We start from the raw sequence: 27,596 nt of genomic DNA on the forward strand, positions 1-27,596 counted from the left end.
TCAGCTTTCGGTACTGTGCTGTTTGAAAGTGCGGAGGACCCGGTTTGTCTTCCAGATCAGTTTGATCAGGATCCAACCTAACAGAAATAAGATGCAGTTCTTCAGATTGGACTATAACTCCAGCACTGAATGCTTGATGGACTAAAATCTTCATCGGCTGGAATCGTTTACTGGAAATGTCCTCATTGGTGGGCTTTGGTAGATAGGAAAGCACAGCATTAATATTTAACGAAGAGCCAAACATACATTTAATACACAGGAAGCTACTGTTAAAATAAAAAAAAACTCCTTAAAACAACATTACTCAGTGTGTTTGAACAAAGTTTAACATACAGTCATGATGAACCTGTGATAGAAACAGTTTGGGTGTTTCAATCCCTTTTATACAGATGATAATCATTCCCAAAAGGGGGTCCAGGAATAAAGTGTTAATAAAAGGTAAGAAAATAGATGTCAAGACTTTTACTAAATGACTTTCATGAGAGAGAGTGGTGACTATTCTTCACTACCTTGTAAATTGGATTGAACAGTTGAGCTTTATGGCATTGAAGAAATGCCATCATTCCTGTGCTGATTCATAGATGCAGCTCACATTTTGCTGCTTGCCAAATTAGATGTTGTCACTCATTTGCAGTTCGACCAGCCAATGTCTGGCCTGTGGTTTCAGACAGCATTCAATCCAGAATTATGAACTGACTGACCAAGCGAAACGGAAATCAATATTACCTATATGAGGTCATTGATAGTGATTCAGTAAATAAAGAGGGAACATTATTGGGCTGTCTCAAATTGCAAATGACGGCCACTCAGAACATTTACTTACACATCCATTGTGTTCAATAGAAACCATTTTATTATCAAACATCATTTATTCTGTGGAACGCAATTGTAACCTGGTGGTATACCACACCTCCAAACAACTTACCTACCTCTAATTTAAAGTGTCTTAACCTGCAGAATGAATTGCCAAAAAAAAAAAAAAAGCTTTGAATAAAGACATTGAAATGGGTTTGTAGTTGAAACGTTTGTCATTAAGTTTCTTTTAGTATTTCTTGAACAAAGAGACTGTTGCACACTGTTCGGTTTGCTTTTCAGATAATATGTGTTGCGTTTATATAACTAAAAACAGATCGGTATTCAGTAGACACCAAGATATCAGCAAATGTGTGCTCAAGTATTCAACTATTGCTAGTCACTGGCAAGCCAGCAGGTACTGGGATTTCAAGAAGGGGAAGGGAGGTATTATATCAGGACCTTACAAATTTTATTAATAACAAGAGTTGAGATAAGCATGTATCACAGGTTTTTGGACTCACCTTTTGGGGCACTTGGTGCTGCTTCAATCCCTCACCCGACAGTTTGATAGCCAACCCCACTGGGTGGAGGTTAGAGAGTATTAGCTGGTGTATTTCAAGTTCACTCCCTGAAAGCATTAAAAAAAATCAAAAAAACTGAAACAATACAATTTATTAAATGTTGCTACTGGTAACTTTCAACATGACTTTGCAATGATTTTAATATAGCTTTATCCTTTTGAGCAAACGCTGCTGCAGTGCTTCCTTTCAAAGCTAGCCCAGAAAACACAAGGCAAACAAACATATAATAGAATGGCAAGCAGGACAGGACCAGGCCATAGGAATTCTCCTGGGATGAGCCTTCAAGGTGGAAGCTGGGAATACCGTACATGGCTTGTCATTGGATAACCTCAAGAACAGCTGTCAAATTAACACCTTGCTAACTTTATACAAGGCAGTTTACTGGAAAAGGAGATCTCCAGTGTCTTAAAACAAGCTTTTTCAATACTTCAATAAGTTTATGTTAGGTATCTGGCTTCAGGTGAAGGTCTGGTCCATTTTCCACCAACAGCTAAGAGGGATAATCTCTTTATGATTTGCTTTCCCAGGCACTGGCACTGGTAAGTGAATCAAAGTGAATCTTTGTAGCATGTTGTGGGGGTGGTATTAAAAAGTACACTTTATCTATGTGTCCTGGGATAATCCTTAGGGATTGAACAATCATCACATCCATGGAGATGTTCTGGGTTATTATAATATATAATCCACTAAAGCATATTTTAATCTGCCACTTGCAACATGATGAAAGGCCCGGGTACTCCATTACTTAAATCACATATATGCCAAAATTACAGCCTGTTAAATTGAAATCATTCTGGATTTCTGAAATGATATCCTGATAACCATTACAGATAAGAAACACACTTGTTAGCTCAAAGGATTTGGATAAACAGTATCAGATCTCCAACTCTGTTATCTCTATTATAGATACGGTTGTGATCTTTGAAAAGTCTCCCCCATTAACTCTCCAAGGTCACAGGAATATCCCTGTGAGTGGTTCTCATATGTGAGAGCGTGCATGGCTTCAAACCCTCAGTCCAGAGGTACATGCCAATCAATAAGCAACCTTTTGGGTCTGTCAATGCGTTTCAGACCCAGGGGGATCTGCACTAGAATGTAAAGCCCACAGAAAAGATTACTGTTTGCGTAACACAAAAAAGAAAGTAAGAGTAAGAGTTTAGTTTATAAATCATTCCATTCATATACGTACATCTGTTGCCATCAGAAGATACACCTTCCATTTAATTCTCCCAGCCTGCCTTATTATTTTGTTTAATTTAAAACTAAACTAACGCTATTTAAAGTAAGCATAACCAATAACCCCTTTAAGGGAAGGGTGATATTCGGAGGTGATAGATGCATTGTGGGTGTCGCGCTTGATGTTGTATTTGGAGATGCATGCACACATGCAAGAAACAGTAAAGATGCGGCTCAATTATAGTCAAACAAATGGGTTCCGTTGTTTGGTAATGATTAGTTAAATGCTGTTGTCTTTATAAAGCATGGAAACAAACTGAAACCCATTTCACAGCCATGATTAATTGAATCTTGATGAGTGGGGGTGGGGGTTGGGGGTTGGGGGTGCCAGGACACGATAAACAAGTCATTATATATTAGCTATTAACCAACAATGAAACATAAGAATATAAGAAAGAGGAAGCCATTCATCCCATCTATGCTCATCCAGTTCCTAGTATGTGATTGATCCCAGTAATTCAGCATCAACATGACTAGGTAACCCATTCCATAAGTCGATCTCCACTTCCAATAGTGTCCTCTGGAATTGATTAGGGTAACTTTGTCATTCCCTTAAAGATTTTAAAGACTTCAATCAAGCTCCCCTAGTTATTCACAGGTAATTACGTTATATAGTGAGCTTTAAAATGAAGCATTTGCAAGAATTTTAAAAGTTTTAAACAAACCTAACCCTGATAAAAGAAATCAATCAGCAGGCTCCTCTGTGATATCAGCTGTCTGCCGAGATGTTTGTGTGGAAGATCAGTTTCCTGTCCTGCTGTCTCAGGTATTGCATTGGCTCTTAGGTGCTGCTTTGTAGCCCCTCTGTTCACGTGGAGCAGCTAGGAAGAAGGAGGTGTGAAGTCCATGGGTAGAACAATGCAGTTATGGAATTAACAGTTTGAAACAGTGGAAAGCTTTGAGTTTTTTTCTTTTTCTTTTTCTTACTGAGATGACTCCTGATTTGAAACAGGATGAGAAGAGGCACCTTCTTTCAAAAGAACCTGACGTTCTTCAGCAATTCCTAAGGCCCTGGTCAGCGTGGCAAAGGAAACATGGGAAACCAGTGACTGCTAGATTAGGAATAAAGTGCTGTATTAGCACACTAGCACTCTTAGTGTTAGCTTAGATAACTGTGTTACAGTATGATGTTACGAAGCTTGTAACACAGTGAGTTCTATTAGGAGCTCCAGTATTTCTTTAAGAAGTTAAATTGCAATGATCCGCTTATCCTGAAACAGCCTCTATTTACCAAAGCTGTTTACTTTCTTTTTCTTTTGTTACAGGTATACACACCAGTAATGTCATGTTACTGCTACCCAAGTTTCCCCTATGGTTATGCTATGAATGTCACATGCTATACCAGTATTGTCTGTGATTTCATTAGAACATAAGAAAGTTTACAAACGAGAGGAGGTCATTTGGCCCATCTTGCTCGTTTGGTTGTTAGTAGCTTATTGATCCCAGAATCTCGTCAAGCAGCTCCTTGAAGGATCCCAGGGTGTCAGCTTCAACAACATTACTGGGGAGTTGGTTCCAGACCCTCACAATTCTCTGTGTTTAACTATTCCCCATGATTTTACAAACCAAATATAGGCAAAATAATAATAATAATAAAAAAATAAATACAAAATGCTTTATTTTACGGTAGCAGTATGTTGACTTGATGGTACTGAGAAGTTCTAATCTTTAGTCAGGAAACCCATGCGATAGATTATTTATTAAAACACAGACTAGACAACACCACTACATTACACATTATTTGGGCTTTCGAGGTACCCCTGCCCATAAATGAACTTGCAGATAAGTGGAGAGGTTGACCGTAGGGAAGCCATGGGCACGGGGCAGGGTTCGAGTGAGTCCCCTGCCAGAAGCACGCTGTGCTTCCTTTGTTCTGATACGGGGGGAATGTTACTCCGCAGGGGGTACCTGAGGCTCACGTGATGATGACCCAACCCCAGAGGAACACTCTCTGCTGTAGCTGGAATAGAACTGAAAGCAGGTGACTGTTTGTATCAGGAAATGGACACTGAGTATTTGTTCTTTGCTTAAACTCTTGATGGTTAAATGTTGCTTTCAGGCAATATACTATTTATGTGTTTGTATTTCTTCGGTGTTACTTACTCCAGAAGTTGGTTTCTGGTTTATCTGGTAAGGTGTAGCTGTGAGAGGAGCCGGGAACTTTTTCACCAAATAAATAAATAAAAGCAAACTGTTGCCTGCCAGCAGGGTTTGTGTGTGTAGAGTAAATGTGGGAATGGCATTTATAGAAGTCTTTCACCAGACCCTGTGAGTGGGTCGCTGCTCTGTAAAGTGTGAACGTGTAAAAGAACCAGGGATCCCTTGAATTAACTCAGATTAACCCCCGATGTACTTGAGTGTTGATGGAAATAGAGGTGTCTCAAGACCATTACCCATTAATATTTGTCAGTACTATTTTCTAATCTGTAGTGCCATTTCACTGCTCCCTCCTTTGCTGTGTAATTTCTATAGATTTTCTTCAGCTGCCCCCTCTTCCATGTTAATGTCCTCTATTCTTTCTCCGTTGGACAGAGTGCCATTCCTAAGGTCTCCAAATGCACCAGCTTTACTGAATGGTGCAGAGTTGCTTTTTTCCCTTGTCCAGCAACGAGAACACAGGGTTCTCTACAATACCCGTGGGAGAGGGAGAGATATAGCATGTGTGGGGTTCTTTCCAGGAACCTTCAGAAATGTTTCATGGTTAAATCAACAGCCAGACCCAACGATAAAGGGAGGACAAATACCTTAAACTAACCCTAATCCAAACCCGAACAGTATTCTACCATTCCCGAACTGAGCAGCATTTTTTGGCGCTTTAGATCTAGTTGTACTTCAATGAGATCTTAGACTGAATGTTTTTATGTGACTGTTCCAATTTTGACCACTAGGGGGATCAGTGTACGGTTCTTGAGAAATAGCAAAAGCACCGTCCCAAGTCAGAAACGCTCAGAGGAAGAAAACAGCCGACAGGGTTACCTGTGACTTCCCACTCTGCCAAGAAAACCCAAATCGTCTAAACTTCAAATTTCAAAGCTACTGTCTAGAAAGCCATTCCAAGCAGCCCGCAACCAAAGCGGATTCCCATCAGCACAGCTCTGCAAGTGTTTTCTGTTTGAAGCAGATCAATGAAGATTCCTGATGCTTAGGGCTGCGACTCACTCTTGCATTAATGCAAGATCATTTTGTGAATTGAAACTTTTAATCTCAGAATGAACTTTAGAAAAGACATCCTGGTGTCCCGAGACTTTCTCTCTTTTTTTACGAAGTGGACACCGATCTGTGACTCATGTAGACATTTTTTCCTAATGTTAGTTTGGTAATCTATAAAGGTTTTAGAAGAAAAACAAATCTCAAAAGATCATTATTGTGAGCTCTCAACAAACCGATTGATTGCATTCTGAGTCATTCTCCAGTTTGATGGGGTCCATTCAATTGGGAAGGTGGAGCACTGAGAGAGATTAGCATATCCCCTTTCCCTCAATCTGTGTTCAAGCGTGTCTTGCTTACTTTTTGCTTAAAGAGGGGGCAAGAAGAGGGGGTCGTGACTGACATTATAAAGGAAAAATAACAGCATCGCCTTCTTGGTTTGCAAAGGATCTGCGTCTTCACAAGCTGCTACAAAACCACAGGCAACAACGGGGGAAGACCCTCAGAAGCATTTAGTGGAGATAACAAAGATTGGGATTTGTTTTTCTTTTTGAAAATGAAACTTTGGACTTTTCTCCCCTTTCTCTTTTGGTTATTGGTTTTAAACCTTGCTGTGGGATCCGAGTGTGGGGCACCTCGGAGAACGGGGAGGTCTAAAAGGGACTTGGTGCGCGTAAGGGACGCTAGCAACTCCTTCCAAGGGGCTTGTGCCACCAGGTTGCCCCGGGGCAAACGATCCTTGCCCGGAATGGATCGGCGATTGCTCCGCCAGCATCATCGCTCCTCCCAGCCAGCGGAGAGCTCTCCCAGCCGGGGCAAGGCTGTTTATTTTACCGGGAAAAGGGACCAGCTGCGGTTAAAGCCGAGTACAGAGATACCAAGAGGAAATTTCACCCTAGAAATGTGGATCAAACCCGAAGGGGGGCAGAGATCTCCGGCAGTAATTGCAGGTATGTGCTGTCAGTTGAAAGTAACATTGTCTGGTTACTAGTGAATTGATGCGGTTTACCTAAACAACTCGAGGTATTCCTAATTTAAAGTGAAATTAAGATAGTAGGTAGGCTACGTTCATTACTACACTCATATGGTGAATAGACTTATTGTTTCATATTATTTGAGAGATCGCGTACAACAACAACAACAACAACAATAATAATAATAATAACAATAATAATAATAATAATAATAATAATAATAATAATAATAAGTGTTATTTCTGAAAGTAAAATACTCCGTTAGGTGAAGTACTAGATTACCTGTATTTTTTGTCAGCGCATTTTCTATTATTTGTTTTAATTGATTGCTTTAAAGATACAAGACGCATTTTGATTTGCCGCCTTATATCAATTCTAAAGTAATTATCAAAGTATCTATCTCAACGAATGGACTCGTAAACTGTAGGATGCATACATTTTATTAAAACATTACGAATTTAATGTGGTGTTTTTTTTTTTTTTTTTTTTACAAATGTGTTGCTCTTGGTTTCCCGGGGTTCCTTAGAAACATTTTGTAAACAGGAAGGTTTTTCATACACGCTTACCTTTTTAACCTTCGTGCAGCACTTCGTACAGGCTATTCACGACAAGCAGCACACTGAAACCTCAATTACTGTCCAATATATACAATATAGAAAACAGATGTATAAAATGTGAAAAACTGCTGTGTAGCAAAACGTGCAAAGTCAAAAAGAAAAAGGTAATTTAGGTACGCAACAATGTGAATAATTGATTAAATAAATCTATTTTATCGGGACGTTTGGGACTACAAATCCCTTCAGATGGATGGAAAATGCAGTGCTTATATATAAAAAAACACCCTTAAACGCATATCGTATCACACGTGGAAGTGATAGCATTGTGATCATTTGGACACACGGTTTCGTGGCCATGAGAAAACGCAGATGCACATACGAGACAACACAAACCTTCATGTTTGGTTGAATACCCTCAGAAGATACAAAAAAAGGGGGGTGGGGAGTTGGTATCAAAGCTACGGGAGTAACAGGAACGAGAGAAATCTCGTATGAATAGATGGTGGACTGAGACAAGAAGGTGAACTTCACTGGGTTTGTTATGTAACCATTATTGCCACAGCTCGGAGACTGATCACGATGAGGCAACACACTAGGTCAATCCCATTCCTCCTCTCTTTCCCGGCAGCCTTGGCAGAGCTCTGGAGGTGAGGTGCGTGTTGTTGTTTTGTGTTATCAGTCGTTGCGGGTTTGGTTTGTGGTTCTAATGGGATTCACATGGAAATGTAGCTACGTCATGCTAAACCTTGCTGATTTTCCTGTGCCGGAGAACAGAAGTTTAAGCACCGGTTCAGTGTTCTTGCGCAGAATCCCGACTTCAGCGTCTTGGGCTTTCGCTGGCTTCACTTACAGCGAATGTTTTGCTCGGTGCATCACTGAATCTTACAGCAGCTGTACCTCCCCCAAATTAAAAGCATTAACTACCGGATTCCTCTTGTAAACCGCTCGATAGCGCAGCGTAGTATTTAAAGGGGCAATGACGAAATCGGGGTTGTTTTCACAGGGATTACCCATCGACGGAATGCAATATGTGGAATTATATGACCTGGACTAGGGGAGCCTGACGCTTGATTTGGATGTGTTTTGGGGGATAGATATACAATAATTAAATAATTGGAACTTAACTATGTTGTCATTTGTAGGCTACTTTGTGCATAATAATGTTGCGTTTTAATTCGACGTTTAATACAATTTTATTGGATATTGTATGTCACATAAAACGCCTGCAATAAGTGTATGAAATGATATAACTAATTGTATGTACATTAATAATTGCTTTCAGTATTGGAGGGGAAAGAGGGGCTATAGCTGACACAATTTACCAGTCGACAAGAGAATACTACAGGCGACAGTTTCCAAGTACAGTAGCGGACTTTTTTTGCATGGCCTACCATACATAGTGTCAGGTCCGTTGCCTTTTGCAACACAAGATGAGTGTTTTAAATTACACTCCATTAGAAAAACCGTGATGTGTGGTCATTGGCATACGTATTCGTTTGTTTGCAATCATGAATTGATTTGAGAACGTGTCGTTTCTGATTCGATGCTGATGCTAACGCGCAGGTTACCGGATCTGTAGTGACGGCGCGTAAACGGACAGGTTGTCTTTAATAGCAGTGGTTACATGAATGGTATGTGGGCGGGTACGTGGAGCAGAAAGGGCGTGTCTTTTTGGTCTTTGAAGAGTGAAAGTTATTTGGTTTTCCTTTTGATCCCTCCGGCTGCCAACAGAGAGCGTAATCCTCACTTAACAGACACACACACACAACACACTCAGGCTGCGCGTTAGGGATCCTCTCGCAACTTCCAGCTTTGTATAAAGGGAACGAATCGTGTAGTTTTCCACATACCACGTATTCTTTCATAAATTATTTTGTCTATTTATGCACTCCTGTTTATTCATTGATACTTGTATGCATTTATGTTCAATAGTCATAGTCTATACTGTAGAATTTTAATTTAGTAAAAGAAAAAGGAGGACGTCCCTAATGCTATATAATTATTTGTGGTCTATTTGTACCTAGTTGTACTTTTTCAGATATACACTGTACAACAATATTCTTATTAGCCTACAATTTACTTTGTAAACGATCGTGTCTACGTCACGAGGCTTTTTTTCTGTTGCTTGTATCAACAACATTTTAGCTTATGATATAACTTCACATATTCACAGTACTTTTTTTTTTACAGTAGTATTTATGGCTAAATATGTATGTCGTTCTAGGTGTGTGTGACATACATTGGGCACAGTCCTTGGTTTTTCGTCGGGACGAGGCTCTTTTTATCCTTGTGCATATGTCCCGTCTTTTGTGGTGTTGTTTGTGTGCTGGTTTTATTATTGCGACGAGAGAAATTATTCGAATTCCAGGCATACACGAAGCAGTCGCAGTGTCTTTTCAGGTCAACTTCTCAATGACACGCAATGTTAAAAGCACTCCACCCCAGCCTCTGAATGGACAACAGGACCTCATTTACATAAATCTGGAGCCTTTTCAATCGGGTTTGACAACAGTATGTGTATAGCAGATAGAGGCACCCTCCTCTACCAACACTACAGAGGAGGGATGACTGTTGCCTGTTTACTTTACCTTGGCCAAATCAGTTTTAGCAAGCACGGCAGCTTAAGAGAGTCTTAGCAAAATGGGAAAGGATGAGCCTGGAACTCAAACCTGAACGCGATGTGTGTGCTTGCCTGCGTGTGTGTGTGTGTCAGTGTAAGGATCTATTTCTTATGGGCCCTACAACATTGACATCATTACATTCTAACCCCACATGTCCCAGGTTATATATGCTATTACTTCACATGGCTTTGGAAGGTTCTCTTTCCATCTTTTGGATGTGCCCTCCCTGACCGTTAACTCATTTCAATAATAACTTAATGAGGAAATTGTTTCTATTGTAGAAGAGTAGTGCGAATGCTGAGCCCTGTGTTGTAACTGGAGCCCTGTGTAGGTCACACAGAAATGACCTGCCGAAAATGCCCTGAAAGGGTTTATATTCGCACTATTTCATTCTCCACACGTTGTAAACCAGGACTCTGTAATTGTCTTAACAAACCTCAGCCATTGTTGATGTCTGTTTTACCAGTGCTTTATAGGTTGAACACTCTGTGTGGCACAGCAAACTACACAGTGCTTTATAGGTTGAACACTCTGTGTGGCACAGCAAACTACACAGTGCTTGTTTTTGTGCTTCCCTTTGCTTTGCCCAGCACATGGGCATGTGGAATGTTTAAGCTTGATTGAGCTGGCAGTGTGCTTGGGGAAGCAGAGGATGTATGTCTGGTGTGCCAGCCTTCGTTTATATTGGGTGCCCATTCTTCCTGATTGCAGTAAAGAGCTTGAGAGTAGCAGAGTAGTGACTGAGCTGCAAGGCACTCCTGTTCTCATCAGATCCATTCATACTTACCCAGTCTCTGATCATTCCAAGCACCCGAGGGCCTCCTTTCATCAGTGTCACAGTATTTGAAGCACACCTTTTTGCTGAGAACGGAATGGAGAATACAAGGCGGGACATGTTTTCCAGTCCGTAGGATTTGAATAATTGCATTTGATCTGAAGGAGGTACAGTTCTCTCTGCATACCAAGGTGAAAGGCAGGTCAGTAATTATAAACTAGTTGGGTTAACGCTAAATTAAAATAATATTATTATTATTGTGAGATATTTCCTGCCGCAACTTCCTGTGTTACAGGCATTAGGGACCATGTTGCCCAAAGGAAACAATGTGGGGTAAGGTGGGGTCCTAAAGTAAATAACATGTGCAAAACATCAACAGCTAGACAAGTGATTCGTGAGACTGCTGTTCTAAAGATGTCAGGTAAATTTGAAAAGTAAAACAGTTGTATTAATGAGCTTGGAGCTGGAATCGTGTGCTTATTTGCATCCCATCACCACAGTCGCCCTCCTGTTGCTCCGTTGCCACAGTAAAAACAGCCAAACAAATTCATTAACAGCTGTCATCATCCTAGAAGGCATGCTTTCACCTTGCAAAGCCCAACAGGCATTTCTTCAGGCCTGTGCTGCAGACTGGTGTCGAGGGATAAGCTTGTACAGAATGTTCTGCTAGCAGTGGATTTTGCTAAGACTCGATAGTGGTAATTCCATAAATGTTAGCTTTGTGTGTGTTGTGCGCAGGGCAATTGAAATCCATCCTTCGTAACTTAACTCACAGTGCACTGCTGAGGTTACAGCCAGCTCACCTGCATTCAGATTGTGGGCTACTGTGCGTATTGATTGGCTCCTTCCACTGGTCACAATCCTCTGCAGGCCTCCTCCAGCTTGCAAACCGAGATCAATCTCAGAGCTAACTGCTCCAGGAATTATATAAACAATCATCTTACAGTTATTTGCAGCTGTGGCCAAAAGGCATCAACCTGTAGAACTAAATAATTTTGCTTTGTAAAGTCTAATGAAACCTGCTGAGTAGTGTTCCGTTAACATGTTGAATTACACACCACTTTGTAGTTTTCCATCTACTTTACGAATAACTGACAAAAATTGAAATATGTGGCATTTCAAAGTCTAACATGAAATACTGTACTACTATTATGGCTTCCAGTAGACTCTTGCAGTATCATTTTGTCGTCAGATTTTTCAGCTATGGCATTAACCTGGAACATGGGGAGGAGGTGACAGACCCTGTTGCTGAAGTATGTTCCTGCCTGTGGCAAATGTTGTGAAATGTGTAGCGCAAGAGTGGCTCTTTTTATCTTCCTTCAATAGTTATGTGTATCGTGTTCCTCTGGACCAACACCAGGGCAATCAGTCAAAAAGACTGAAAGCTACAATAATGGAATATATGAAGGGCAAAGCAGCTTGCTGTTTGCCTCCTATTTTGAAAGTTATTATTATTTTTTATACTGGTATGACGAAGGTTTGATCTAAATAGTAGTGATGGAATAAATAATGGGTTTAATTGGTAATTTGTTGGGGGTAGTGAGATTATAATTTTTTTTTTTACTGTAATATGGTGACTTTATTTTCCAGTTTATTCAAAACTGAATCATTTTTTAAATGTGTAAATCGTTTCCAGCATGAGCAATACAGGGAGAAGGGAAAATGGTGGCTGTGTGGAAGATTGTAAAATCTGCTTGGTTTTGTCGTTGCGGGTTTCTTCAGCTTGGCAGGACAGAATTTGAGCCTCTACTTTTATGGGGAAAATGCAGCAGAACAGGAAAGTTCCCTCAGTGTTACTTTAACTATACCAGCAGTGCATTTTTTTTGAAGCTAATCATCCTTAACCCAGAAGTCTTATTCTATAAATGTACCACACCGCTTTAGAGTAGCATTCCAACAGAGCTGAGTCAAAGAGTCACTTCCCATAGCACTGTCAATAAGGTGCAGGGCTACCATCGCCTGCCATCAATGTGTTCAGTCCTGGACAGGAAGCAAGAGGCTGCGATCAACCCTCTATCAAAGTCAGTCAGATGTGCTGTCCTGCCCATTGACTTGCAACAGGGAGATGCCATTTGTATAGATCACAGAATATTTCAATTTCAATTCTTAGTGACGGACAGGTCATGTACACAAAAGTGTTTGCAATAGATGGCATGTTTTAGTGTGGAACGCAGGACTCCCTTCACATCCGCAGTGCCAATGTGGAGCGCAGGACTCCCTTCACATCCGCAGTGCCAGTGTGGAGCGCAGGGCTCCCTTCACATCCGCAGTGCCAGTGTGGAGCGCAGGGCTCCCTTCACATCCGCAGTGCCAGTGTGGAGCGCAGGGCTCCCTTCACATCCGCAGTGCCAGTGTGGAGCGCAGGGCTCCCTTCACATCCGCAGTGCCAGTGTGGAGCGCAGGGCTCCCTTCACATCCGCAGTGCCAGTGTGGAGCGCAGGGCTCCCTTCACATCCGCAGTGCCAGTGTGGAGCGCAGGGCTCCCTTCACATCCGCAGTGCCAGTGTGGAGCGCAGGGCTCCCTTCACATCCGCAGTGCCAGTGTGGAGCACAGGTGCTAGACGGCAGGCTTCCCAGCCTCGTAAACATCACAACATCTCCTGCTATAAGAGTGCGGGTGGTTCAGAACAGGTATTCCCTTTGGATCAGAGAAAGCATTCCGGATTTCCCTCTGGAATCCTCCACTCACTTGGCATCAGCTGGGGCTGGGTTTTATCTCTGTTTGTTATTTGCCACTTAGCGGTTGCATTGCAGGATATCGCAGATTGTAATTTTCCAGACTTTATGGCACAATTTGTTTTATAGTAACTGGCAGTGTGTGTGGATGCAAGGATAGGATGTGGAGTGAACACAGTAGCTTCTCCCATCTCTGTTTATCCTTTAGGATGCTGTGATTGTAAAGCAGCCTTCTGAAATGAGACAAATCACACTTTATCAGAGGCCCAAATGCTCACCATGTGAGTAGGGCTTTCCAAAACGACTTGACCCCATTCCTCTCGCTGTAGTCTAACACTGGTGTGCGTCTACGCTGCAGCAACAACTGTATTGTTTCTGACGTGATACTTAACTCTTTACAACGCTAAACTAACACACCCTCATGGTACCTGTACAAAGTGTGACACGGATGGTAGATGCAAAGGTTTGTAAAGTAACTTCTACATGAGAACGTGGACAGTTATTTAAGCCATCAACAATTTCTTCAGTTTCATTTCTTACCTGGATATTACCCCATTTTGCCCACCATTCTTGTTATTCCTCCGAGGTCATTCTTTGACAGGCTGAAATCACTTTTAATTTAGTAGTTTCAAGTGCGGTGGTTTCACCACTAGGAGTGTGCAACGGTACTTTCTGACCCCTCTGAAACTGTGTTTTCTAAATAGAAATGTTCCTGTTCCTAATTCCGTTCTCACAGTTGCAGAGGGGCATGAATTACAGTTGCACACTCCTAATGCTTTATGTTCTTTTTGTTTGTTTCTTCAGAAACAGCCCCTTTGGTTCAGGTGCTTGTGCTGTGGACTAAACTTTTGAAAACAATTATAAATTACTTAACCTAAATATGTCACCCTCATTTACTTCTAGCAGATTGAAGCATGTGTTTCTTTTTTAACCTTTCAAACAGTGATAGTGGACTAATACAGTCTTAACACTGCTTGTTCTTTAGTGTCCTATTGGGGGCCTCGTGTCCATGGCGACAGCTTTTACCTACAGTATATTCAGGCTTTGTGTTGTGAAATGCACTCAATTCCAGCACTGCTCAACACTGCTGTACCCTATTCTGAACAGCAGAAATTTAAAAATGCATCCAAAATGCAACAGAAAATGATAAGTCCTCCGTTTAATTTCGGGGCTTAGTAGTGGCGTAGGTTTAAGTTGTTTATTATTTGTTTTAGAATGAAATGGCAAATGGTGGTGTGTGTGTTTATTTATTTTGTGTGTGTTTCTCTCCCAGACTCTCTCACGTGTGTACCATATTTGTATGACGGTTGACAGAAGTTAAAGCATGGAAGTACTAGAGCAGTGCTTCCCAACCTTTTTCAAGGGAGGGACCACCTTGGCGTTGGATGTTTCCCATGGACCACTTAGTACATGTATAAAGTGTTTATATATCTTAATGAGATTCCTGGGCTTGAATCTTCGCTACCAGGTCAGGAAGGAATGCTGTCATTGAAAGTTGCTGATGGCAAAGTTCCCCTTTCTTTTGTTTACATTTTTAATTTTTTTCACATTCTGAATTCTTTGTAGATAAATGGCGCCTCAAGAGTTTTTTGTTTGACAAAACCTCCTGACAAATCACGCACTGGGGCTTGTGTCGTCCTCGGATCCAGTAAATGCACTGGGGCTCGTGTCGTCCTCGGATTCAGTAAATGCACTGGGGCTCGTGTCGTCCTCGGCTCCAGTAAATGCACTGGGGCTCGTGTCGTCCTCGGATCCAGTAAATGTAAATAACAGTGCTGGTACCCACAACCGTTACCTTGTGTAGCAAATGAATCTATCCATTTCTAACACAACGTAGCCTATTACAAATGAATCTATCCATTTCTAACACAACGTAGCCTATTACAAATGAATCTATCCATTTCTAACACAACGTAGCCTATTACAAATGAATCTATCTATTATTATAACAGCAAGAAAACATTCAAAGAGGAGGTTAAATGTCTAAGAGACACAAATGGCAAAATCATAGACGAAGAAAGCAGCGTTCCGGCTGGGTCACATTTCAGTGTAAGGGGCCAAACTCACGTAGCTGCGTCCTCTTTGTACTGCTAAACTCCTCCCTGTGATCAGTGCGGTGCCACGCTCTATCCAATCACTGCACACAACACAGCTGATCACAACAGAGCTGCCACGCTCTATCCAATCACTGCACACAACACAGCTGATCACAACAGAGCTGCCACGCTCTATCCAATCACTGCACACAACACAGCTGATCACAACAGAGCCGCCACGCTCTATCCAATCACTGCACACAACACAGCTGATCACAACAGAGCTGCCACGCTCTATCCAATCACTGCACACAACACAGCTGATCACAACAGAGCTGCCACGCTCTATCCAATCATTGCACACAACACAGCTGATCACAACAGAGCTGCCACGCTCTATCCAATCACTGCACACAACACAACTGATCACAACAGAGCTGCCACGCTCTATCCAATCACTGCACACAACACAGCTGATCACAACAGAGCCGTCACGCTCTATCCAATCACTGCACACAGCATAATCACAATAGAGTCGTTCAGCAGTCCTGCATCGAGTCGGCCTATCCCTGTGAAGGCATACCACCAACTTTACTTCCTGGTCAGAAGGGAGATTTGCAACTCAGATTCATTCTCTCCCATTCACAGGGACACTTAGTCCTATCAAGATGAGGTGTAATTATTTTGGGGACTTGTTTTCATATATTGGAGCAGAGTCCTTGGAACATTAAACATCTATTGTCAATGGACATTATGAACATATAGGGGAGGCACTTTGATCGGCATTTCCTACTTTCAGGAGTTATTCCCCAGAACAAAACTACTGCAGTCCTGATATAGTGGAGCCGACTGTATTTAAGGCACAGATGGAGTGTGCTCTAAGGCCCACCTTTTCAGCTGCATTAGGCACAGTGGCCCACTAATAGCACTTAGAAAAAATTACAAATGTAAAATATTTTTAAACCTGTAATAAACTTAATCAAATTGTTCTTTATATATACACACATATGAAAATACATAGAATGCCGCGGTCTACTCAGTTTGGGAACCCCTGCTTTAAGGCCTTGGTTTACATTGCATTCCAGTTTTGCTTTTAGTTATAAAACTTAGACGTAACCTGTAACAAAAAAGCCCTTACAAATTACTAGCCCTTCCTTTATGTAATATCCTGTACGTTCTAGTGTTCCCCACCTCACTTTGCTGCAATCAGCCTTGAATTTTCAGATGTCAATATTGCTGAAATAGTTTGTAAGCATGGCAAAATAAAGATCTAGCAGAAAGAACAAATAGAGAACACGAGAGAACACCCATCATAGGAAATGAAACAGTTAAGAAGTTAAATCTAAGGAACATGTAAATAAAGCAGCCGTGAAGCTAAACCTCACGAACAATCAAGAAGCTTGTGTGTAAGAATGCTGTCTATAGAAAGGTTTTTTAACTCCCCTCACATGAACTCTGCTAAATTGGCAGCGTAGATGGTATTCATGAGACTGCAGGTATCTCCATTGCAAACAAACCACAGTCAAAGCATCAATGAGAGAGAGGGGGGGAGAGGGAGATGGAGAGAGAGAGAGGGGTAGAGAAGGAGAGGGAGAGAGAGAGAGAGGGGGGAGAGAGAGGGGGTGAGGGAGATGAGGAGAGGGAGACAGGGAGATAGACAGAGAGGGGGTAGAGAGGGAGATGGAGAGAGAGAGGGGGAGAGGGTGAAGGAGATGGGGAGAGGGAGACAGGGAGATAGACAGAGAGGGGGTAGAGAGGGAGATGGAGAGAGAGAGGGGGAGAGGGGGAGAGGGAGAGAGAGAGAGAGAGAGGGGGAGAGAGGGGGTGAGGGAGATGAGGAGAGGGAGACAGGGAGATAGACAGAGAGGGGGTAGAGAGGGAGATGGAGAGAGAGAGGAGTAGAGGGGGAGAGGGTGAGGGAGATGGGGAGAGGGAGACAGGGAGATGGACAGAGAGGGGGTAGAGAGGGAGATGGAGAGAGAGAGGAGTAGAGGGGGGAGAGGGTGAGGGAGATGGGGAGAGGGAGACAGGGAGATAGACAGAGAGGGGGAGAGAGAGAGAGGGGAGAGGGTGAGGGAGATGTGGAGAGGGAGACGGGGAGATAGACAGAGAGGGGGTAGAGAGGGAGGGAGGGAGGGAGAGGGAGAAGGGGTGAGAGAGGGGGAGTGAGAGAGGCGGAGTACTACAACACATAGACTTTCAGCTTTATCTTTAAAGATCGCTTTGGTCCATTACCCAAAGGTGGTTTCAGGAACACATGTAGCTTTCATAACTTACATAAAATGCTCAATCAGAAATATAAGGTAAAACAATAAGAAACGTGTGTCTACTTAGACTCTTATCATTTTACCTTCATTATCCATATTTACAACACGTTTGTGCTGAGTTTACACCACAATATCACTCTTGAAGCTTCAAGTACAAGTGAAGTCTGGAAAATGTTAGCAAAATGCCAAGGGGCTTGTGAGAATGCTGCATGCAGTTATACTAATGCGAGGTAAGGAAATAAATGCTTACGCCTATAAGAAAGTAGAAGGGGAGCTGTTCATAACAGGCTTGCTAGGCAATTGATGCAAATAGGCAATTGGGGAGTGTTTGTAGTTGTGAACATTTAAGAGAATGTTTCAGTTTGGATAAAATCAGTAGGAAAAAGGCTTTTCCCAATTTCAAATGTGGTACCCATTTCCAAGTATAGCTTTGGAAGAGAAACTAGGGAATATTCATCCAAAAGTGGCAATTAGAGCATTTGGCAGCTAAGAATTAAGAAATCAATGAAATTGCCAATGAGCAGTCCTTTTAAAAACAGCTTTAAATTGCAGCTGTCTTTAATCCCCATGTCTGTGTTCACAGAGAGACATGCTGCTGGTGTGCACACTGGATTTCAGGTCAATCCTACATTCCGTGTTGCAGCTCTCTTTAATCCCCGTGTCTGTGTTCACAGAGAGACATGCTGCTGGTGTGCACACTGGATTTCAGGTCAATCCTACATTCCGTCTTGTTTAGAGGGTCTTTCGGAATCAAGTGAAGGCCCCCATACTCCACCTGTTCATGTAGCACAGGCTGCACTGGATCACATATTGTAAAAAGCACTTCGCATGCCTGTGTGCAGAATACTTCAGCACGCTGGTAACATAGAGTTGTGTTTTTACTGAAAAATCTAAACTAAGGGCTTTATGGCAAGGTGTGTGCCTTCTGAGAAGGTAGGTACTGTAGGTGCAAAGAGGGTTTTATCTTACCCTTAATCGCACCGTAGTCACTTCTAGCTGTGTGTTTATGTAAACCACTGAAGTTGTTTTTATCATACTGCACCGCTGAGCTTATTTAGTCTGGAATGATTGAATGGGTTGCATTACTTTAGCATGGCAGAATTATGACAGGTGTTTACATAATGGACCTGAAGGCATTTCAGCACACCCCTCCCACATGAGCAAACTAGTTGACAGATGTATGCTTTTTTGTAACAGGCAGAGGCAATCTAAATAAATTTCACAAAAGCCTTTATCTGTGTTTCAGTTTCTCTGCTTGTCATTATTAGATGATTAACTGATTAACCCTTTGCAGTCCATTTATTAAGTGCGTGTCAGGTGCGCCAGGTCCAATTTATTTTCACACGCGCAGTTAATTTTAAACGCGCTGTTTAAAAGTATTTTTTTTCTACAGTCAAACGGGTTTAAAAGGCCCTGCATATCAACAAAGCACTCACTATGCATCTCCAGCCCCGCCCCACCCTTTCGTTCGCTATAGCTTTCACATACACTAAGAAATTATTTTATTACTATAGCATCTCAAAAAAGCTCTGCAAATGTCCGTGATATTCTCTGAGCGCTGATGCAGTTACAGCCAGCTTGTTTTCTTGTGGCCGCCGTTATCTGATGCCAGGGGCAAGTATGACTATTCATGAGATACGCCCTTTTTTTTCGGCTTGTCTCGGCTCCTGTCGCTCCCACTCTTATGGTTTTCTCGGCTTTTTCCAGAGAAGAAACAACTAGAAGCCAGTTTTTTGCGTCTTTTTGATGATGTCGGACAGGGTCCGACATTGGACCGGATAGGAATAATTGCAATGTCGGACCGCAAAGGTTTAAGGAAGGAATCAGGCTCTCTGTCCATTCCAGTCAATAATCCAGACCGAGTTATTTATTTAGTGGGGGGGGGGGGGGGGGATGTAAGCATCTGTCTGCTGATGGTAATGAAAATTGACAATTTTCGAAATCCTGGGGGGGGCTGGGTGTTAAGACGATCCCTGGATCGTGCATATTATATTACACATACACTATATTATATACAGAAGATATCTGTGCTAGTGCCTGGCCCACGGTAGAAAGCTACCAGCTCTCTTGAGCCCCACTGGCATGTCCGGTGTCATGCGGGTCGGCTCTGTGATTTTCACACTGCTTTTTGAAGAAGCAGGGTCGACCTGCGTGACAGAAGCAAGTACACAATGCAGGTACACAATGCCCTGGAAGCAGCAGCGGTCACATGACCACCCTTTCATCAGCTTCTCTGAGGTGGGTCGCTGCCAACCCCACACTACGTGGGATTGTGACCCGGGTAGGAGTCCCAGTGTGAAAGGGGCTTTACACAGAAGGCTTTGTACTGGGAGAGATGGGGGGCTTTGTTCCAGTCGTAGTATTATACCTTACATTAGTCCAAAACCCAATTGAAAGCTGATTACTCATCCATGGAACTGTCAACAATAAACCTGGGAATTCACATGTTTATTTTTTGTAAGCACATTTTCACTGACCGCATTTGAAAACATGAGAGTGACTCCAAGCCAGCATCAGTAATGGTACCTTCGACCAAAAAGTTACATCCCATGTACAATACTTTAATTAGAAATCCTAGCCAACACTTTTCCTTACAGAAGACCAATGATAAGCACAACCACCCCCCTCTTTCTCAGACCTGGATCCCTGCCCTGACACTGGTATAACTTGCTCTACTATCTCAGTTTATGTAAATCTTTCACTGCAATCTCTATTTGTACTGCTAAAGTATACACTCTGCTGAGTAGGGTCTGATGCTATCTCCCTGTTGGGTTTGTTCCAACCAAAGAGACTGCATGACAGTTTCATGCATGTACAGTAAGTGCTAAGAGCTGCACTGCCTGGCACTTTATCATTCATAAAATAAAATATTGAGTAAAAGTTCAAACATTACACATTTGATTTAGTTTTTTATGGTGATAACGAGGGGCATACAGTTACATTTTTGTTGTTTTGCTGGTTAGTTACAAAAAAATCTCCTTTCAGATGTAAAAACACATTACCTTCCTGAACTTGACATGTGCTTTCCAAGCGAAACAGGAAAAGGGGGTTTCGGAGCCTCTAGCAAAATAAAAATTTGCAGTAAAGTACCATTTTTGCTTTTTAACTTCCCCTCCGGTGAGGTACATTTCAAGAAAGTCGACTGAATGTTCATGTAACCTTTGGTCTGTTGATACTAGACCACACTGTTAGGGAACTGATTGTTAGCAGATGGCCTATTGTAGTATTACAAAGAAAAAGAGCAGTTCGTGGTTTTGGAGTGTGCAAAAGACTCTGCACAAAGCAAGACAAGCACTCCAGTTTCCAGTTCTGGCTCGTGAACGTGTTGAGAAAACCAGATCAGCTCGGGGTTGCCAATCCCTGCTCCCGCTTTTTAAAAGTTTCACAAGACTGCAATGTTTTGGTCTGTCGGTTTTATTCCATATATATGCACATAAAACAAACTGCCTGCTTCTGTGGATAGGATTGTTATGGTTTATTAGCTTTTAGCCTTCACATTAAACATAACCGTAAAACAGTATTATGTTAAAGATGCATTTAGAGTCCGTACTAAGTGAAGTTGATTTGCTAAACAGACAACTTAATTGTCTTTACTGGTAAAAAATGGTCTTATGTAAACCAGTGGCTTTTTTTTAAATGTCATGGTACAGAATAACATTACAGTTTACTCTTTACCATTACTGATTGTTTTTTGCAGTAAACCATTTGCATGAACAGCAATTATTTTCTGTAATGAGAAAGTTTCTGTGTTCTTGTTGCATTTAGTGATCCTTATCAGGTGTCTTGATAGTACAAGTCCATGTTTCACAATTCACCTGAACACCAAATCATTAACCTCCTAGTCTAGTAAAGGTAACCATGTGGCCCAGTACTTACAGACTTTTGTGTTTTGTTTGGATGCAGGGCTGTATGACAAATGCTCCCATACCTCCAGTGACCGAGGATGGCTTCTTGGAATACAGGCAGTGAGCGAGCAGGGCAACAGGGACCCACGCTTTTTCTTTTCCATGAAAACAGACCGAGCCAGGAAGGCAACCATCATCACTGCCAACCAGAGGTACCTTCCCAACCAGTGGACTCACCTATCGGTGACCTACAGTGGGCATCAGATGAAGCTCTTTGTGAATGGGGCCCAGGTGGCTGTGAGTCGGGAACAAGTAGGGGAAATATTCAGCCCTTTGACCAAAAAATGTAAAGTCCTCCTAATCGGAGGGAATGCTTTGAATCACAACTACAGGGGCTACCTGGAGTATCTGAATCTGTGGAAGACAGCACGGACCCACAAGGAGATAGCTGCGGATATGAAGAGTCGCATCTGGGAGCAAATGGATGATCTACCTGAACTCATTCATCACGAGAACTTCCAAAAAATAGCCAACAAGTGGGTGAATGTCAAAGATGGAGGCTATCCGTGGGCAGAGGAGAGTTGCGTGAGCGGCGGGATGTTGGATACCACCCTAGAGCCCCCCGTGTGCGGGCAGACCATCTGTGACAACGTGGAGGTCATCACCAACTACAACAAGTTCTGGAGCTTCCGCAAGCACAAGGTGGTCCGCTACCGGGTTGTGAACGTGTACGACGATGAGCAGCAGAGGCCGACCGTCACCAAGCAGCAGATCGACCTGCAGCACCAGCACCTGGTCACTGCCTTCAGCAAGCACAACATCACCTGGGAGCTCAGCGTCTTGAACATCAGGAACTCCTCCCTGAGGAACCGCCTCATTCTGGCCAACTGCGACATCAGCAAAATCGGGGACGAGAATTGCGACCCGGAGTGCAACCACACGCTGACGGGATTTGATGGAGGGGATTGCAAAAGGCAGTGGTACATGCGCTACTCCAAGAAGTCTGGCAATGGGGTGTGCGACATGGAGTGCAATGTGGAGCCACATAATTACGATGGGGGGGACTGCTGCAATCCCAACATCACAGACGTCACCAAGACCTGCTTTAACCCCATGTCCCATCTCAGGTATAGTTCCAGTTTGTATATTCCAGCTCTTATATTTAAAAAAAGCTTAGTACTAAGTGTAACTTGATTAGCTACAACGGCTAGGGATATAATGTGTAGAAATTTAAGAACCAGAGAGGCCTTATGTAAATGATGGTAACTACTGGGTATGTCTTTACTGCATTCATTTAAAAAAAGACTGCTCCTCTTAATACAGTATGAGTATAATGTAAGAAACCTAGTCTTGAGTGTTGATTTTCTATATTTTCCCTCCAACATCAGGTTCTAATATGTTACACAGTCTGCACTTGTAAAACACAAACCAATGAAGAGGAATGGGTATTCATTGAACTGATATAATGCAACATGATGACATTTTAGTAAAGCAGTGTTTAACTCAATTTGTATAATTGCAGTAGTCTTTCACAGCAAAGCTGCTCTTTTTAAATACAAACAAGCAAAGCAAAATATTAAAGAATGACTGGAGCTCCGTGCAGACACAATGCACACTAGGACAAGACATGACTCCAGTAAGAGTAATAGCAACCTCAAAACAATTCCATGTCCCATGTGTGTCTAAGTGAAGACTAGACAGTGCAGGCGTGTCAATGCACTTCTCCCCTGACGAACACTGTTTACAATCACAGAGGAGTCAGTCAGTGTTGCAAGGGTGATTAAAAGTCATTCTTGTGGCTTGCTGGCATGCATCGGCAGTGCTAGGTGTTGGCTCTCTGTGGTCCGTAGAAAGGCCAGTTTACCAGAATGTGAATTCACTTACCAACTACCCGCCTCCTCCCACATGGAATTCATTTTGATGTAAATAGTGCAGGAGTATTATATAAATGATATAACTTGATAAACATGTATTGCTTAAGTTGGGCATGTTGAAGCCTAAAATGAAGAATTTAATTGCAGCTGTAGTGAGGACTGGCAAGTGTATTAGACCTCTCTCTCTCTCTCTCTCTCTCTCTCTCTCTCTCTCTCTCTCTCTCTCTCTCTCTCTGGTTGATAAAATTGTAGTTGATATAAACAAGGTGAAAGAAAGTTTTCATCTGCCACTTGAAGGAAGTGTTGAATTGCTGATGGTAGTGCCAATGGGTAACATGTTAACAGTGCACCACAGTGTTCTTGAGCTACAATGACTCTGGCACTGAGCTGGGGCTCCTTGGCTCTTGAGCTACAGTGACTCTGCCACTTAGATGGGGTTCCTTGGCTCTTGAGCTACACTGACTCTGGCACTGAGCTGGGGCTCCTTGGCTCTTGAGCTACACTGTCTCTGGCACTGAGCTGGGGCTCCTTGGCTCTTGAGCTACAGTGACTGGCACTGAGCTGTGGCTCCTTGGCTCTTGAGCTACAATGACTCTGGCACTGAGCTGGGACTCCTTGGCTCTTGAGCTACAGTGACTCTGGCACTGAGCTGGGGCTCCTTGGCTCTTGAGCTACAGTGACTCTGGCACTGAGCTGGGGCTCCTTGGCTCTTGAGCTACAATGACTCTGGCACTGAGCTGGGACTCCTTGGCTCTTGAGCTACAGTGACTCTGGCACTGAGCTGGGACTCCTTGGCTCTTGAGCTACAGTGACTGGCACTGAGCTGGGGCTCCGCGGGTTGGGGGCCCGCAGAGCAGTGGATGTTTCGGAGGGCTGTTTATTGTGAACTAGCTTGAGATGTCATGTGTTTGGTGGTTTTTGTACGCACCAGTAGAACAGACTGCAGGATTCTGAACCCTGTTTTCTGGTTTGAACACTGCCCATGAGGTGGTGTCAAAGGGCTGATGTGGGGTATGAATGGAAATGGACGTGGGAAAGCAAGCGCTTTCTGTTTGCATTACAAGAGTGTTTCCAGTTGGCATTCTATTAACAATTGAAAGTTGTGTTTACATTTCCCGCCAGTTTGTTTTGTTAGAGCTATTCCTCCAGCTTTTTAGTTGCTGTTATCTGTGCAGATTGCTATACAAAGCGAGTGTGTTGGAGTTCTACAGTGGTAGGCACATTTTCATTGCTTGGGTTTTAACATGTAACTTGTTGACTGTTGTTTATGAATTGAATCATTGATGCATTCTCATCCAAAATAAAAAAAAGACAATTCAATCATTTACTTTAGAAAATGGCTTTGACAAACCAACTGTTCAGGTTGATTCGGATCCCATGTCAATTTTGTTTCGTGTGAATCAATATACCATCAATTCAAAAACCATACACAACATTTACATAACAAGGACACCTAGCACAGCAAGCGCATTGTAAATAACGCATTTCTGATCTGTTACCCTATAGAACACATGGCACTCGTACATTATCAGTGGTTGTGCCACAAGGAGGCAGGTTCTGATTGCATTAGAGTGAAGTCATCAGAACCTACAGCAATGTGACCGGCAACATGTACCTGCCTGATGGTGTAGCTTTGTAATATGTCAGAGTGGGTTATGGTAGTGCAATAAAGCACTAGTACAGTACAGTAGTGAAATACAAGCTGAACTGTGAATGAATTACCTTACAGAATCATTGATTTCATTTTTATTTTGTACTGTAGATTTCCAGCCAAGTCCAATAAGATATGCATTGTTAACAAAATGAATTATAACTATTACAAAAAAATAAGAGTATTTCTTGTTCCAGACAGGGTCTGTACACCCTCACCTCCTAGGATATATATATATATATATATATATATATATATATATATATATATATATATATATATATATATAAATAAATAATTATATATGTGTGTGTGTGTGTGTGTGTATTTAGGGTCCCCGAATGGGAATCAGAGATCAGAGATCACATGTTTGAATCGTGGTTGTGCGAGGCAGACGGTCTTCGCTGGGGACTCCGGGGGGCGCCGCATTGGCTTTGGCACTCTCAGGGTTAGGGAGGTGGGATCCAGCTTAGACTGTTTCTCCACACAGCTCTGCGGCGTCCCCTACAGGCCAGGCGCAGAGTGAGCATGGGGACAGAGATTTGCTTGACTGGTCTTTGTCCTCCAGAGGCTGGTAGCCTGCAGACATCCGCTCTCGAGTTCCTGGGTGTAAAAACACGCTGATTGGCCCGTGGGATCGGAGGACGCCCACTGAGCCTCGGGTCCCTGAGCTGTGTGGGGAATCGCCACGGTGAAGGAGAAAAATAATAATAATAATTGGACATTCCAAATTGGGGGGAAAATCGGGGGGAAAAATAATTGGAGATTCTAAGTATAAATAAATATATATAATATATACTGTCAACTCCACATGTTTGCATACTGGATAACTGCATAAATCGCTTAATTGCATAGCATGCAGCTGGTCCCGTTTTTTAGTGCATTCTTTTCTATGATTTATATGATATGATTAAATGCATATCGGCTAAATGCATAATTCGCTTAATTGAATAAAGCTGCGCAATCCCAAAGTCCATTTTGGGTACAGTTAAGGTAGAGCTTAGAGAACTAGGTTTTTGTTTGAATTTTGTACACAGTGTTTTTTGGTTTGCATTTAAAGGGCCAGTTGCCCTATTGCTGTGTTTTAGACTTTGAATAAAAGAACGCTTATTCACTGCATATTACGTGTTAGTAGTCTGCCTACAACCCGGAAACCCCAGAAATTACGTGACTGCGTGAAGATAGCAGCCTAGCCAAAATAGCAGCCTAACAAAAATACAGATCAAAGAATCAGAGAAAGTTTTCAGTATGAAACGTGACACACTGTCAAAATGAAAACATTACCAATTTAGTATCGGGTATGACCTCCCTGAGCATTAACACAATCCTGGCAGCATTGACGCATAGACCTGATCAGCCTCTGGATAGACTGCTGTGGGATGTTCTGCCACTCTTCCTGTGCAGCTGCAGCTAGCTGGCGAAGGTTGGCTGGTTGCGGTTGTCTCCTGTGGATGGCACTGGCAATTTGGTCCCACAGATGTTCTATTGGACTCAGGTCAGGAGAAAAAGCTGGCCATGGCAAGACCTCAACATTGTTTTCTTGAAGTTGTGCAATCGTAATCCTAGCACTGTGTGGTCTAGGATTGGCTTGCAGGAACAGAAAAACGGTTGCCTCAAGGACTTCGTCAATGTATGAGCAGTAAGGTTGCCCTCAATCTGCAACAAAGGCGTTCTTGTGTTAAAGGAGATTCCTCCACACATCATCACACTTCCACCGCCCCACTGGTTGGCTTGAACAATGGAACAGTCAGCATAACAGTCCTGGTCTGGTGTGGTGACCCTCTGCCTTCCAGGACATGGCCTGTCCCTCACAGAGCCGGTTTCCGGGTTTCTCTGGACTAGTCTGCTGATTGTTGAAGCAGAACATCTCATTCTCCGAGCAACTTCTCTCAAAGACATTCGCCTACAATCATGCTGATAGCAAACAGGCGATCTTCATTACTCAAGCGGAGCATGGTTGAATCTTTCGCTGTTCTTGCGTTAATTAAAATCATGTCTTTTCGAATGGCTATTTATACAGATTCTCAAATCAACTAATTTTGGCAATTTTAACTCAACTCAAATACAAAACACTGAGCACCTGGTGTTTTTATCCCAAGGAACAATACTACTCAAACAATCAACAATCTGCTCACTATTTAAAATGTAAATAACATTATGTATGTGCCCAATGAGCTATTGACATAAGACTGTTGCATTTTGATTGTGCATCAGTATATATATAATCCAGTGCTGGCAATGGAACGTGAAACAAGCAATGTGATTGGTCGAGCGAGGTTCCACTTTCCCATTGGATGGATATGGTCAGTTGGAGCCTTGTTACATATTCGAAATCACTGCGCTGCCTCACAGAATTTAAAGTACCGGTAGCCATCATGTTTACAGTTACAGATGTACAGTAAAGCTATAAAACTGAGTGACCAATTACCAGCAAAAAATCCCAAAAGTAGTAAGCAGACAAATGCTGAAAAACAGAAAAAAATACAAAAAAAGAAATACAAATAAAATTGCTGTCTTTTTATACTCACTCACTCCAACTTTGTCACTTCAGATATTGTATT

At 42.4% G+C, this 27,596-nt stretch overlaps 1 protein-coding gene across 1 annotated transcript in view; it reads left to right on the forward strand.

Moving 5' to 3' along the window:
- The first annotated feature begins 5,582 nt into the window (after positions 1-5,582).
- LOC117396810 (pappalysin-1-like) overlaps positions 5,583-27,596 on the forward strand; it is a 177,283-nt gene continuing 155,269 nt past the window's right edge. The window contains exons 1-2 of the mRNA XM_059005357.1: positions 5,583-6,709; positions 21,569-22,637. Coding sequence (XP_058861340.1) covers positions 6,316-6,709; positions 21,569-22,637 — 1,463 coding nt within the window. The 5' untranslated portion in view covers positions 5,583-6,315. The remainder of the gene's footprint in view (positions 6,710-21,568; positions 22,638-27,596) is intronic.

Source organism: Acipenser ruthenus, chromosome 31 (assembly GCF_902713425.1).
Source record: "Acipenser ruthenus chromosome 31, fAciRut3.2 maternal haplotype, whole genome shotgun sequence".
Taxonomy (NCBI): Eukaryota; Metazoa; Chordata; class Actinopteri; order Acipenseriformes; family Acipenseridae; genus Acipenser; species Acipenser ruthenus.